The sequence below is a fragment of the Theropithecus gelada genome, chromosome 7a (assembly GCF_003255815.1).
Source record: "Theropithecus gelada isolate Dixy chromosome 7a, Tgel_1.0, whole genome shotgun sequence".
Classification (NCBI taxonomy): domain Eukaryota; kingdom Metazoa; phylum Chordata; class Mammalia; order Primates; family Cercopithecidae; genus Theropithecus; species Theropithecus gelada.
Window position 1 is genome coordinate 38017654 of NC_037674.1, and position 14740 is coordinate 38032393.

The 14740-nt window shown below is 43.6% G+C and overlaps 1 protein-coding gene across 1 annotated transcript in view; it reads left to right on the forward strand.

The window, feature by feature from the left end:
* Positions 1 to 14740, forward strand: part of TLN2 (talin 2) — a 454454-nt gene that overhangs the window by 298824 nt on the left and 140890 nt on the right. Inside the window, exons 12-18 of the mRNA XM_025390086.1 lie at positions 4114 to 4215; positions 5587 to 5663; positions 8824 to 9004; positions 9895 to 10008; positions 12273 to 12381; positions 13147 to 13355; positions 13895 to 13993. Of these exons, the coding sequence (XP_025245871.1) occupies positions 4114 to 4215; positions 5587 to 5663; positions 8824 to 9004; positions 9895 to 10008; positions 12273 to 12381; positions 13147 to 13355; positions 13895 to 13993 (891 nt within the window). The remainder of the gene's footprint in view (positions 1 to 4113; positions 4216 to 5586; positions 5664 to 8823; positions 9005 to 9894; positions 10009 to 12272; positions 12382 to 13146; positions 13356 to 13894; positions 13994 to 14740) is intronic.

Consider the following 14740-nt stretch of genomic DNA (forward strand, 5'->3'; position numbering starts at 1 on the left):
AAACAAAAAATTTTTGTGGTGGCTGACGCCTATAATCCCCGCACTGTGGGAGGCCGAGGCGGGCAGATCATGAGGTCAGAAGATCGAGACCATCCTGGCTAACACAGTGAAACCCCATCTCTACTAAAAATACAAAAAATTAGCCGAGCGTGGTGGCGGGCACCTGTAGTCCCAGCTACTCAGGAGGCTGAGGCAGAAGAATGGCACGAACCCAGGAGGCAGAGCTTGCAGTGAGCCAAGATCACACCACTGCACTCCAGCCTGGGTGACAGAGCGAGACTCTGCCTCAAAAAAAAAAAAAAAATTAAAAAAATAAATAGTTATGATAACCTCATTAACTACCTCAGGCAAAAGAGAGCACATCAGTATTTTGATTAAAGCCTAACGTTGCATAATGCATAATGCATATAATGCATAATGCGTATAAGTTCATTATATGTAGTGATTTTTTCCTTCCTATTCCTAGCCTTTATTTAATTTCCAAGTGTTTGGAGGTTTTTCTGCTGTCTTTCTACTATTGATTTTTTAGTTTGATTCCATTATGGTCAGAGAACATACTCTGTATGATTTCAGTCCTTTTGAAATTTTAAGGTTTGTTTTTATATCCCAGGATATCATTTTTGGTGAGTGTTCTATGAGTACTCAAAAAGAACATATATTCTGCTGTTATGTACAGTGGGCTCTGTAAATACCAGTTAGATCCCTATTAGTTGATGGTGGTGTTCCAGCCTTTTGAATGAATATCTTTGTTAATTTTCTGTCTGGCAGTTTTCTCAGTTGCTGAGAATGGGGTTCTTAACAATAATTGTGGATTTTTCTACTTTTTCTTTCAGCTTTCAGTTTTTGTTTCATGTAATTTGAAGCTTTGTTGTTTGGTGCCTGTACATTTAATCCTACATCTTAACGGAGAAGTTGTTTTATCATTATGTAATGTTCTTTTCTGTTAGTAATTTTTGTTTTGCTCTGAAGTCTACTGTGTCTAATGTTAACATAGCCACCAATGCTTTTTATAAAACTAATGTGGGCATGATATATCTTTTTCCGTCGTTTTATTTTCAACCTGCATATATTGTTATATTTGAAATGAATTTCTTGTAGAGAGCATAATTAGTTGGGTTATGTATTTTTTAATCCATTCTATCTCTTTTAATTGGTATATTTAAGCTAATTATTGATATATTAGGACCCAAGTCTATCATTTTGTAGTTTTTCTGTTTGTCCCCTTTGCTTCTCTCTCTCTCTCTCTTTTTTTTTTGCCTTTTCTGTGGGTTACTTGGACACTTTTTAGAGTTTCAGTTTGCTTTGTATGTTACATTTTGAGCATATCACTTAGTGTGTGTGTTACATTTTGAGCATATCTCATTGGTTATTCTACATATTACCATGTGCATATAAAATTAAACATAGCCTACTGGTACTGGCTTTTCCCCTTTAAGTGAAGTGTAGAAACCTTACTTCCATTTAGGTCTTTTTACCTACCCACTCCCCACACTTTTTTTTTGTTTGTTTTTGAGACGGAGTCTGGCTCTGTCGCCCAGGCTGGAGTGCAGTGGCCGGATCTCAGCTCACTGCAAGCTCCGCCTCCCAGGTTCACGCCATTCTCCTGCCTCAGCCTCCCGAGTAGCTGGGACTACAGGCGCCTGCCACCTCGCCCGGCTAGTTTTTTGTATTTTTTTTAGTAGAGACGGGGTTTCACTGTGTTAGCCAGGATGGTCTCGATCTCCTGACCTCATGATCCACCCATCTCGGCCTCCCAAAGTGCTGGGATTACAGGCTTGAGCCACCATGCCCGGCCCTCCCCACACTTTTTGAGTATAATTATTTAAATATTTTTTCTGCATACGTGTAAGATGGTTATTTTGTCTATAACCACATAAGATGGTGTTACAGCTTCCGCTTTGAACAGAAAATGTGATGAAAGAAATTCATGAGGTGAAGAACAGTCTATTACATTTCCCTTTATTTTTATCTACCCCATTGTTTTTCTTGCCTTTCTGAAGTTCCCAGCCTCCTTCTGTTATCATTTTGTGTTTGGAGAGCTTCCTTTAGCTATTTGTTAAGGGTACATCTGCTAGCAACAAATTCTCATAGTGTTTTCTTCCTCTGAGAACGTTATTATTTCCCCTTCATTCATGAAGGATAATTTGCCAGGTACAGCATTTGGGATTGACACTTCCTTTCTTTTAGCATCTGAAACATGTCATGCCACTTCTTTCTTACCTCCATGATTTCTAATGAGAAATTTGCTGTCATTCAAGTTAGTGTCAATTTGTAGGTAATATGTCATTTTTCTGTGGCTGTTTTTAAGATATTTTTATCTCTGGTTTTCAGAGGGCTTCTTAAGATTTCTTCTGTTTGGAGTTCACTCAGCTTCTTGAATTTGTGGGTTTAAGTTTTCATAATTTGGGGGAGTTTTCAGTCATTATTTCTTCAAATGCTTTATTTTTATCCAACATTGTCCTCTCCTGTTATTCTGATGATATTATTGTTAGATCTTTTGTTACTGTCCTGTAGATCCCTGAAGCTCTGTTTTTTAGTTTATTTTCTCTATGTTGTTCAGATTGACTAAATGCTGTTGATCTGTTTTCAGGTTTACTGATTTTATTTTTTATTAGCTCCACACTACTATTGAGTCTTAACCTGTGAGTTGTAAAATTTTGGTTATTGCCTTTTTCAGTTCTTCTTTTATACTTTCCATTTGGTTCCTTTTTATGACTTCTGTTTCTTTGTTGGAACTTTTTATTCTTTAAAATTTGCTGCAAGAGAATTTGCAGTTTATTGTGAAGCATTTTTATGATGGTTGCTTTAAAATCCTTAGAATTCCAATATCTGATTTATTTCAGTATTGGCATGAGTTGATTGTCTATCATTCATATTGTGGTTGTCCTGGCTCTTGATATGAATATTTATTTTTTTAAAAACATCCTAGACATCTTGGTTATTAGGAGACTTTTTTTTTTTTTTTTTTTAAAGACAGTCTCTCACTCTGTCGCCCAAGCTGGAGTGTAGTGGTGTGATCATAGCTCACCTCTTGGTCTCAAGCGATCCTCCTCCCTCAGCCTCTTGAGCTGAAACTGCAGGCTCATGCCACTATGCCTGGCTAATTTAAAAAAGAAAAAAAAATTTATAGGGGTGAAGTCTCACCATGTTGCCCAAGCTGGTCTTGAACTCCTGGGCCCAAGTGATCCTCTCGCCTCAACCTCCCAAAGTGGTGGGATCACAGGTATGAGCCACTGTGCCCAGCCTATCAGGAGACTTTTGATCTTATTGAAATATTCTATGTTAGCAGGCGGCCACTTTGTTCAGGTTCAGTGTGTAGTGTTCTGGCCTACTTTTGTGGGCTTAAGTTGCAATGACAATTTTATTCTCTGAGCCCTTTCAATGCCATTCTGGGCTGATTTTTTCTTTTGACACTAAGGTTCCTGCTCAAACCCTGTTGGTTCTGTTGATCAAGGCAGAAGGCATTTCCCTGGGCTACCTGCTATTGCTGGGTGACCTTCATTGCAGGAACCAGAAGGCACTGGGTCTGAGTCTCTTTAAGCCACTGGCTGGAGGGCAGGGAGACACAGGGCTTTACTGTGCCTGCTGCAGCACAAGGATCAGACCATCCACCTGCCTGGGTTGTGGAAAAGGGCCTGAGAGGGTCTGAGGTTTCACTGCTCTGCAGCTTCCGGTGAATGTCAGCCCAGGTTGTTAAGCTGGAGTTGGAGCTCCTGACTACTTCCCCAAATTAGTCTCTGTTGGGCTCCCCTTCTCCTGGTTCTTTGATTAAAAGCATGCTTTTCAGGAACTGCCTGTTGGAGGTTCCAATGTTCAGGCCTCTACAGCTCTTAGTCTTGCGGGTATATGGGATGGGAAAGAAAACCCAAGAACTCAACCACATTGTGGTTTTGCATGTTCTGAGGCCCCCAACCAGTCCATCTTTTCAGTTTTGGGAGCTCTTTTACCATTGTTGAATATTGTTCAATAAATTTTAGGGTATTCGTTTGTATTTAGAGAGAAGGAGCAGGGGAAATGAAGTCTATGTCATATTGTTCTAGAGCTGGACCTCCTAGCCTTTAAAATTCTGATATATCTGATTTAGCTGTATTTCCTCCAATGCTGTCTTTTCAGGATTTTGGGGAGTATCAGGAAAGCTACTATTCAGTACAAACCACCGAGGGAGAGCAGATATCGCAGCTGATTGCAGGCTACATTGACATCATCCTGAAAAAGGTATTTTGTATTGATACAAATTGGAAAAGCAAGACCGCTTTATTAAAAGGCTCGGTTTCGATGGTGTGGGTACCTTGAAAAAAAAAAAGCCCTTTTAAAAAATACTTGAGGCCAGGCACAGTGACTCATGCCTGTGATCCAACACTTTGGGAGGCCGAGGCGGGCAGATCACCTGAGGTCAGGTGTTAGAGACCAGTCTGGCCAACATGGTAAAACCCCGTCTCTACTAAAAATACAAAAAAATTTAGCCAGGCATGAGTGCCTGTAATCCCAGTTACTCCGGAGGCAGAGGCAGGAGGATCGCTTGAACCCAGGAGGCGGAGGTTGCAGTGAGCTGAGATCACGCCACTGTACTCCAGCCTGGGCGACAGAGCAAGACTCTGTCTCAAAAAAAACCAAAACAATAAAACTTGATTTACTAATTTCATCTTTAATCACTAATTAAGTATGAGATCTTTGACCTCAAGATCCTATGAGAATTCCTGCTTTTTCTGTAACACATATTTGTATCATTTACTACCAGGCAGTGAACGATAGCATGTCACTTAGCTAATGAATGAGTCTAGCACCCCTCAGCATCTTCCTTTCCACGTAGCTGTACTGTGCTTTTCAGCCTCTGTGGAAACTTGGATTGAGTGGCTAAAAATGATCTTTGCAGTTTTCATGTCTTTGTTTTTTTTTAAACAAATGTAACGAGGTTGTATGCCATAGTAGTATACAGAAAAACAGATTTCTTAAGGTTTCAAGATACAGCCCATTTAAAAAAATAGGTTTTAATAGAATGTTAATATGTGCATCTTGATTTTTTACTATGTAAAATTAAAGTCTGCAATACATGACATTTAACTATATATTAAATAATATATTTCTCTTGTTTATTATTATGCTTTTGTTCATCCATCACTTACTAAATATCCAGTATAAAGAATTTTGAGTAAACTTCAACACTTTCACTTGTATCCCTTCAAAATGTTTTTTTTAAAGGTCCTTGTATGAAGACCTGCTGATTTTCTTTTCTCTCTTTTCTTTTTTTTTTTCTTTGAGACAGAGTCTTGCTCTGTCACCCAGGCTGGAGTGCAGAGGCACAGTCTCGGCCCATTGCAACCTCCGCCTCTGAGTTCAAGCAATTCTTCTGCCTCAGCCTCTAGTGTAGCTGGGATTACAAGCTCCTGTCACCATGCCAGGCTGATTTATGTTTGTTTTTTTTTTTTTAAAAAGAGACGGGGTTTCACCATGTTGACCAGGTTTGTCTCGAACTCCTGACCTCAAGTGATCCGCCCGCCTCAGCTCCCAAAGTGCTGGGATTACAGGTGTGAGCCACTGTGCCCGGCCTGGGTTTCATTTTTGCATTTTGTTTTATTGCATTTCCAGAAACAAAGTAAAGATCGATTTGGACTAGAAGGTGATGAGGAGTCAACCATGTTAGAAGAGTCCGTTTCCCCAAAAAAGTAAGTATTATGAAGAGCACTAGAGCACCAACTTCTCCCTAGACAGGCAGGTTTCCTCTTGCCAGCTTGGAGCCTGCTGCTCTGAAGCCTGTCACCTGGAGAAGATGACAGCAGATGATATAGTTGAATCTTCTTCAAGCATGGTCCCCAGACCAGCAGCATTGAAGTGGCAAATGTCTCGTGAGGGAGGCTGAGGATTTTAGGGAAACATTGACCAAAGTGTGGCGTTTAACTGTGTCTTTTGAGGCAGTAAGTGTTCATGAGTCCTGTTCCGCATTTCTGATTTAAATCTCATGATCGAATCATACCATCAGAAGGTCAGAGGATGAGCCTCTGTTTGATTCTGGCCCCTTTTGTGGGAGGAGGGAGTGTAGCCAGTGGAGGAGTTATAGTGAAGCACTGCTGCATGCCACGCTTGTCTCGAGTGCTGTGAGGTAGCGTAGTACAAGCGAGTGGTTAAGAACATGGAAACTCGTCCTGGGCTCAAATCTGGGGTCTGTGTTTCACTGTGTGGCCCTGGGGAAGTTACTGAATTCTCTTCTGGCATGATCTCATCTATAAAGTGGGGATAATGATATTACCACCTAAGTAGGTTTTATTTCCATGGTAGTTACTAATAAAGCACATAAAACAATGCCTGGAACATAGCACTTGCTATTATAACTATCATCCTCACAATCATTATTTTAAATTCACAGTGTTCTCAATTTAGCACCATTTGTAGATGAGGAGATAGATTTATTAAAATTAAGTAACATCTAATAAATGTTTTTTATGGGGAACCTATACAGACATCCCTTTTATATTAACAGAGCAATGTAATGACTGTTCTTTATTCTTTAGTGTGTGTATCTGACATTCTGTCTCATCTGGAATTCCAATAACAGCTGCCTATGCAAAAGGGAGGCCAAGTGCTATCATTCCCAGTCCACGGATAAGGAAACTGAAGCTCATGAAAGTTAGTTGAGATATACATATGTGGTAGAGTCAGGACTCAGATTCAGATCTTGCGATGTTTCCCATAGTATGCTGCTAGAAAGTTCTAGCATCTTCCAGTCCATTAAACTTGCTTAGCTATAGTAGTTTCTCTAACATTTTCACCCTTGCTGCCAGTTTCTCACAGTTTGCTTCCTAATCACCCAGAAGGTGTTTTTCCATTTGTCCCCACTAGTATGCAAGTTAGAACCAAACTTGATATGATGTGTTGCTAGTACTTGCCACCCTTGGGCAGAGCACCTTAAGTCCTTGGAATTATTCATGGCCATTGGATGTAAATTAGTGAGCTAGTACTCTCTGACAGGGTGATCTGCTTCACTTCAGAGGACTCTGCTATGCTTTCTTCCCATAGGAGCAGCCCAGTAAGTGTCTGAGCCCAGAGGGCTGGGACCTTCCCCTGCCTGGGACCACTGTAGCCTCCTCCACTGCCCACGGCATCACTGTGGGATCTGATCAAGGCAAGCAGGAAGAATGGTCAGGATGGTCCCTATCTCTAGACCTTCCACTTCTTCCTGTGTTGGTCCTTGGCTGAGATCTCACAATGCAACTGACTTCTCACTGGAGCCTCCAGACCCACCTTCCCTAGTCTCTCACCACCCCACCCCTAGACTGCAGTATTTCTCCATGGATGCCTAATGCTTGGGATCCCAGCATGGCTATCGAGCCTTGCCCTGGGAAACAGGGAATGATCTGTGATGGTGTGAGGGCCCTGGGACAGAGGCCCCTGTCTCTTCATGCAGCTGCACCTCCACCTTCCTTCCACCTCACAACACACACAGACGCTGTCTGTGGGTTTTTCTGCTGGGCTTCTGAGGAACATACACCATCCTCAGACTTCTTACCTTCAGACGATCCGCGTCCTTTGCACTTATTCTTCATTCTAAGACAATATAAAGTAAACAATGCAATTTTTTGGCTGAGCGCTGTGGCTCACTCCTGTATTCCCAGCAGTTTGGGAGGCCGAGGCGGGTGGTTCACCTGAGGTCAGGAGTTCGAGACCAGCCTGGCTAATATGATGAAACCTTGTCTCTACTAAAAATACAAAAAATAAGCCAGGCGTGGTGGCAGGCGCTGGTAATCCCAGCTACTTGGGAGGCTGAGGCAGGAGAATAACTTGAACCCGGGAGGCCAAGGTTGCAGTGAGCTGAAATTGCGCCACTGCACTCCAGTCTGCATGACAAGAGTGAAGCTCTGTCTCAAAAAAAAAAAAAAAATTAAAAATGCAATTTTTCCATTAGATACCTTAAGAGTCTTCCCAATATTTAGCTGAAAGCATTTGGGGAAGGTGCCAAAGCCTCACGTGGTCAAGGCTCTAGAGGCAGTGAAACATCCTCTGTGGTCAGTGGTGGTGGCCTGACGGAGGGAGCTAAGCTGTGGGAGGCTTTCCCCTAGCTTCATTTCCACATTTCCCCTTTCAAGCTGCAGATACATCATCTGTATCTCTGATACTTGGAATGGAACCTGGCAGAAGGTTGATACTTGTTTAGTGAATGTTCTTTCAGGTATGATTTACCAAAAATAATATATCAACATATCAAAACATTCACTTAAAACCTGGGACATCATTATTATAGGAATGTCTGTGTTGTTGTTGTCATTTTTTCTTCTTGAGACAGAGTCTTACTCTGTTGCCCAGGCTGGAGTACAGAGGCATGATCATAGCTCACTGCAGCCTCTGGCTCCTGGGCTCAGGTGATCCTCCCACCTCATCCTCTGTAGCTAGGACTGTAGGCATGTACCACCACTCCAGGCTAAGTTTTTGAATTTTTTGTAGAGATGAGGTCTCATATGTTCAGGCTGGTCTTGAACTCCTGACTTCAAGGAATCCTCCCCGCTTGGCCTCCCAAAGGACTGGGATTACAGGGGTGAGATACTGCACCTAGCCTTGTTTTCTTAATAACAACTAATTGCATAATATCATAAGTCTATTAAGTGGATAAATTGGGAGTAATTATTTACATTACTTATCGTAAAAGGATTCATCTCAGAGCTCTGCTAAGTATTGTGATGCCACTTCTTCATTCCTGCTTCTCTGTCTGTATGTGCCTCTTTAAATTGGCCTTCACAGCATAAAGCAGGGAACATATGTGACATCTGTGGGGTCTCCTCATTGCACTCCACATGGGTGGCGTCCTTACAGTGACCAAACCACTTTTTCCGGCAGGTCCACCATCTTGCAGCAGCAGTTCAACCGGACCGGGAAGGCAGAGCACGGCTCAGTGGCGCTGCCGGCCGTGATGCGCTCGGGCTCCAGCGGGCCTGAGACCTTCAACGTTGGCAGCATGCCCTCGCCACAGCAGCAGGTCATGGTTGGGCAGATGCACCGAGGCCACATGCCGCCACTGGTGAGGCTTCCTGTGCTCCTCCCCCGCTCGTTAGTCTGCTGCCTCCGGCATGCAGGGTGGACACCAGCGGTGGTGATGGGCTGAGTGTTGGAACTCTCTCTAGTTCCCGGCTGAATCATGCCTCGTTTAGCTGTGCATTTTTTAAATTGGATGACTCGGATCACTGCCTGTTTGGTATCGGAGGTGTCCTCTGTGACTGGAAAATTGGGGAGCTCTCAACATGACTTGTGATACAGGGACAGAACCCTGCTCCCATGTCCTGGCAGCACGAAGCTGATTGGTCCAGATACCCCTAGGAAAGGCTGAGAAGTAGACCAGGTTTTTAGCAATCTTGAGGTTTCACCCTGGGAGTCATTGATTGCTTTCCACTGTGCTGGTCTGTCTGGCTTGGTGCCTCTCAAGCTGGCCTTGGGACTGACTCTCTTGCTATTGGATGAGAACTTTTTGAAAGCTCAGGAGCAACACTTGTCTCTGAAAAAGTATGTTGACCATAGATTTAGGTGGAGTCCTTAAGCATCTATCAGGAAGCATTCTCATTTAACACCCACGTGTTTCCTGTGCATGAGGAGGTCCTCCGTACTCAAAGACTGGATCACCTGAGTTCCCCTGCAAGGACTCTTATGAGCCTTCTTGTCAGCTAATTAAGCTCTTCACGCACTTCTGATTATAATCCCTCCATGGCAATCACCTTCATTTTGTGTTCTATTAATATAATGCAGTATCTATTTCTGGCCTCCAGGTTGAAATGGGAGATAGTTCAGGCGCTTGTTGAGATGTAGCCTGGGCTGCTTTGTCTCGAGCGCAGAGTTCTGTTTTGCTTTGTTTTGCATAAAGGGCCATGTCAGTCCCAGGAGTGTGGGATGACAGCGTTGTTTCATCTGCCTTTGCAGACCTCAGCCCAGCAGGCCCTGATGGGGACGATCAACACAAGCATGCATGCCGTCCAGCAGGCCCAGGATGACCTCAGTGAGCTCGACTCGCTGCCACCTCTCGGCCAGGATATGGTAAATACTGTTGAGTGGTTTTCATGCCAAGTCTCTGTCCTGGCAGAAAGCAGTGTTATGCACTCTGTCAGGATTCATCTAGGTAAATTTCTGTCTCTAGGTGAAATGGAAACCCATGATTTTTTCAGGATCTTGAGACTTTGTCTGTCAGTTGCACCCATAGGAAGAGAAAATCATAGAGTACTGCAGGCTTTTGGCAGTACCATGGGAGGGCAGAGAACTTGGACCCTAGGATCCTGCGACCTGGGTTCAAACCCCAGCTCCAGTACTGGCTGTGTGAATCTGGGCTACTTGCCTTCTCTAATCCTCCACTTTGTCATCTGTAAATAGAGTTATTGTGAAGCTGCAATGATCTAATCACCTGTAGAGTTCTTAGCATGGCCCCTAGCACATAGTAAGAGCTCAGTAAGCATTAGCTGTTTGTTAGTTTTATCGCTACCAGTGGTTCTTAAATTGTAGCATATATCAGCATCATCTGAAGGGCCTGTTAAAACACACATTGCTGGACTCTCCCCCCATTTTTTTTTGTTTTGTTTTTGGTTTTGTTTTTGGTTTTGGATCTTGGGTAGGGCCTGAGATTTTGCATTTCCAGCAAGATCTCCGGTGATGCCAGCGCTGCATGCCTGGGGACTGTGCTTTGAGAAGCACTGGCTTACTACCATTGAGCTTTTCAGCAAGGTGGGTGATTAACCCAGAGATCTTCCTGTAGCTACTGCTGCATAAAATCTTCCAATTCCTCACTGCTCAAATCGTGGCCCCAGGGCCAGCAGCGTTGGCAATTCCTAGAGTCTTGTAAGAGGTGCAGAATCTTGGGCCTTCCCCAGCCCACTCAAACAGAATCTGCATTTTAGCCAAGTTCCCAACTTTTTTGTGTGACCATTAAAATTTGAGAAGCACCGGCTAGCACTGTCATTCTCAACCCTCTTTCGTATGTTAGAATTATCCGAGGAACTTTAAAAACAAAGCTCAAAGCACCAGCTCTGACCAAATAAATCGATGTTTCTGTGGGTGGAGCCTGAGAATCAGTGGTTTTTATTCTCACCAGCTGATTCTAATGGCCAGTCAGGGTTGACAACCACTGTTGTAGGACTGACTGGTGCCATCACAGGGGCCAGAACCAACATACAGTCTATAGTCTCATCTTGTCCTGCCAGGATAACTGCCCTCCAAGTTCTCCCAGAATGCTGAGTCTTTCATTTGCACATTTGTGTGCGTGGAGGTTGCTGGTATCCTCGGTGCCATTTCTCCCAGGTACCTGAAAACAATAAACATTTTGCTTTGGGGAACTCCAGAGTAAAAACATGTATGGCAGACTCCCATATTCAGTATAATGGGGAGGTAGAGTTTTAAAATATTTAAGATTTAACATTCCTCCTTCACCAGTTTTCAAAGATTTAGAATGCAATAAATTATTTTTAGTGCTAGTCACATCCTGAACATAGATGAATATTTTTGGGATATTTTGGGAAGCAGATAAGCACCTTACTGCAGGGTCATCATTATCAAGATAAATGATCATTTATTAGGTAAGTTCATACCAGAAAATAGAGAACTTGCTATTTATAGATTCAAATAAACATATGAAGTATAAGAGCTGGAAAGGTTTTTAAAAACCATTGAATTCCTACAGTAGAAAAAGTATAAGGCACAGGACCTGGATATGATTTGCCCAAGGTCCTATCACCTACTAGTGGTAGATCTGGATCCAGAACAGGGGTCTCGACCCATCCCCTCATCTTACCAGGAAAGGTCTTACCATCTACATGAGCATGGCCTTTAGTCGTCTTCAAGGCGATGCATGTTGTAAGCAAGAGACATTTCCTACATTGACAGAGAACACCTATGAGCTGAAACACCCTCCTTCTCACCCTGCTCCCTGCAAAGCAAGGTGAAAATTAGCAACAACTATCAGTGCTAATGTGCAGTATTATTATGAAACATTGATTTTTTGCTTCTCGTTCTTTTTCAATTGAATTTTTCTAAATAAAGCCATGTGGAATTTTTCTCCCTAAGATCTTAAAAGTTAAACACACAAACAACATAATTAATGTAAGACACAGGGAGAATTTGCACGGCATTGAGTATCTCCGAAGGAGCAAGAGGCCTGTTGAGGATACTGTTTAGGATAACTTAAGGGCCCTGTCGGCGTTGGCCTCATAAGAAGAATGTAGCCAAAATGCTGGTCTGATTTTATGGTGGGACTTTTCCGGTCTCCTGGGTAATTCTGTGCTGTGATTGTGTTGTGCCGTTGTCTGGCTTTGCAGGCATCTAGGGTATGGGTTCAGAACAAAGTCGATGAATCCAAACACGAAATCCATTCTCAAGTTGATGCTATCACGGCCGGAACGGCTTCGGTTGTTAACCTCACGGCGGGTAAGTCCCTTGAGATTTGTGCTGCATTGGAGTTTTGTTTAAAAGCTGTTTTTTTAATTTTAAAATATAAGTTATCTGTTGATTGAAACAATAGACTTCATATTATGAGAGGATAGTCTATTCTTAGGCGCTTTTCTCCCAGTGACCCAGGAGAGTGGGTAAGGAACATCTTATTGCTTTTTGCCTGTATCTTGCATCCTCATTAAAAAGCACCTATTCAGATCTTCTCATGACTTGTCAGTGTGCTGGACATACTGCAAAGTCTATTGAGGCTACTTTCTCCCTTCTGGGCACCTACAGTTGGAAAATGGTTTTGAACGAACAGACCTGTCATGTGTGCCTTCGCCCATCTTGTCCAGCAGCGGTCTCTTCTGGCACAGTGTGGCTCCCAGCCTTGCGCTCTCAGGGGAGAGCTGGGAACTTGCTTGGTTTCACCCTGCAGCGTATCTGCCTTTCAGGAGCAGAGTTGACCCCCTGAGCTGCTGACAGGGGCCTAATGGAAAAGGCTGTGAGATGCTGAGACATCCTTTGGGTTTTTAAAGGTGGTTGTACTCAGTATTTCAATGCTTGAGGCCTCCAGGCAAAAGGACCTTTCTGCAGTCACTGTGGAGACAGGGAGCAGGCCATCTCACTGTGCTCATGTGACGCTTGCTGTCTGACTCCTGCAGGATGGTGGGTGAGGAACTCCTGCCAGTGTGGGGTTTTGAAAATTCTCACCAGAACCATGTGCCCTCCTTCGATGGGGATGGTTCTTTTCTCTCCCAGGTGACCCTGCAGACACTGACTACACAGCTGTGGGATGTGCAATCACCACTATTTCTTCCAACCTGACGGAGATGTCCAAGGGTGTGAAGCTACTGGCCGCCCTCATGGATGATGAGGTGGGCAGCGGGGAGGACTTGCTCAGAGCTGCCAGGACCCTCGCTGGGGCAGTGTCAGACTTGCTGAAAGCTGTGCAGCCTAGTTCTGGAGAGGTAAGCTCCAGAGGCAAGCAATCACTGGGGTTCTGATGGGATGGCTACATCTGCTGGGGGACCATGCGGCTCTTGCTTCCACAGCTGTTCCTTGCATCCTGATGGGGTATGTTTCTCTCTGCAACTAAGAGCTCACCCACATTCAGGAGTGGTTGAGCTCTTAGTATAAAGGCCTCCCCATCAAGGGTACTTGAGTAGATGCAACCGCAGGAACTTAACACACAGGATTAACACACATTTAAGGGAAATATAAGTTTGCACCCTAATTTCCACGGAATGCGCATCACCTTCTTACCACCTGAACAAGGCTCACTAATGGGCCATTTCAAATCCACATACCTATTGCTGGTTTGTGAGACACCGGATGTTTCCTTGCACGGATTTCACCAGGATGTCTTCTATCCGGCAGACCACCTGAGATTCTCACTGATAGACAAAGGGAGCAAATTCTATGAGATTCTACTTCCTGTACTTCCATGTCTGATGGCACTGGAGGAAATGCGTTTTCTTTCCAATTAAGGTGTGTTCTTTGTTCACAGCCTCGACAGACAGTTTTGACTGCTGCTGGCAGCATCGGACAAGCCAGTGGGGATCTTCTGAGACAGATTGGAGAGAATGAGACTGATGAGCGATTCCAGGTAAGATATTTGCAGCCTTATAGTCATGGAAAGAAGTCTAAGTGATGGTCTTAGACCCCAGCAGGCAGAATGTAATATTTCAAAAACTAACTACATTTTCTTTGAGATTGTCAAGAATGCGATTGAGATGTATTATGTTGGGAGTGAGGTCTTTTTGTGTTACCAAAAAAATTTTTTTTTTAATAGGAAAACTCATTTCACTGACACCATGTTTCATCACTGTAAAGCACATATATAGCTTTCCTGACTTTTTTTTTTTTTTTTTAATTAGAGTTTCACTCTGTCACCCAGGCTGGAGGGCAGTGGCGTGATCTCGGCTCACTGCAACCTCTGTCTCCCGGGTTCAAGCGATTCTCCTGCCTTAACCTCCTGAGTAGCTGGGGTTACAGGCGCATGCCACCACACCCGGCTAATTTTTGTATTTTTAGTAGAGATCGGGTTTCACTGTGTTGATCAGGCTGGTCTCAAACTTCTGACCTCATGATCGGCCTGCCTCGGCCTCCCAAAGTGCTGGGATTACAGGCGTGAGCCACCACACCCGGCCCTGATTATTACTTTTTTTTTCCAATATGCTGGACATTCTTTAATCACAAGAAGGGAAGAAATATTAATAGTGTCATGAACTCCTGGTATCTGTCACCTAACCTCTGATTATCAGCGCCTGGCCAGTCTTATTTTACCTGTTTAGGAGAAGGGTTTAATGGCATCATTCTTGAGTCCTCATAAACATGAAAACCTATGTACTTC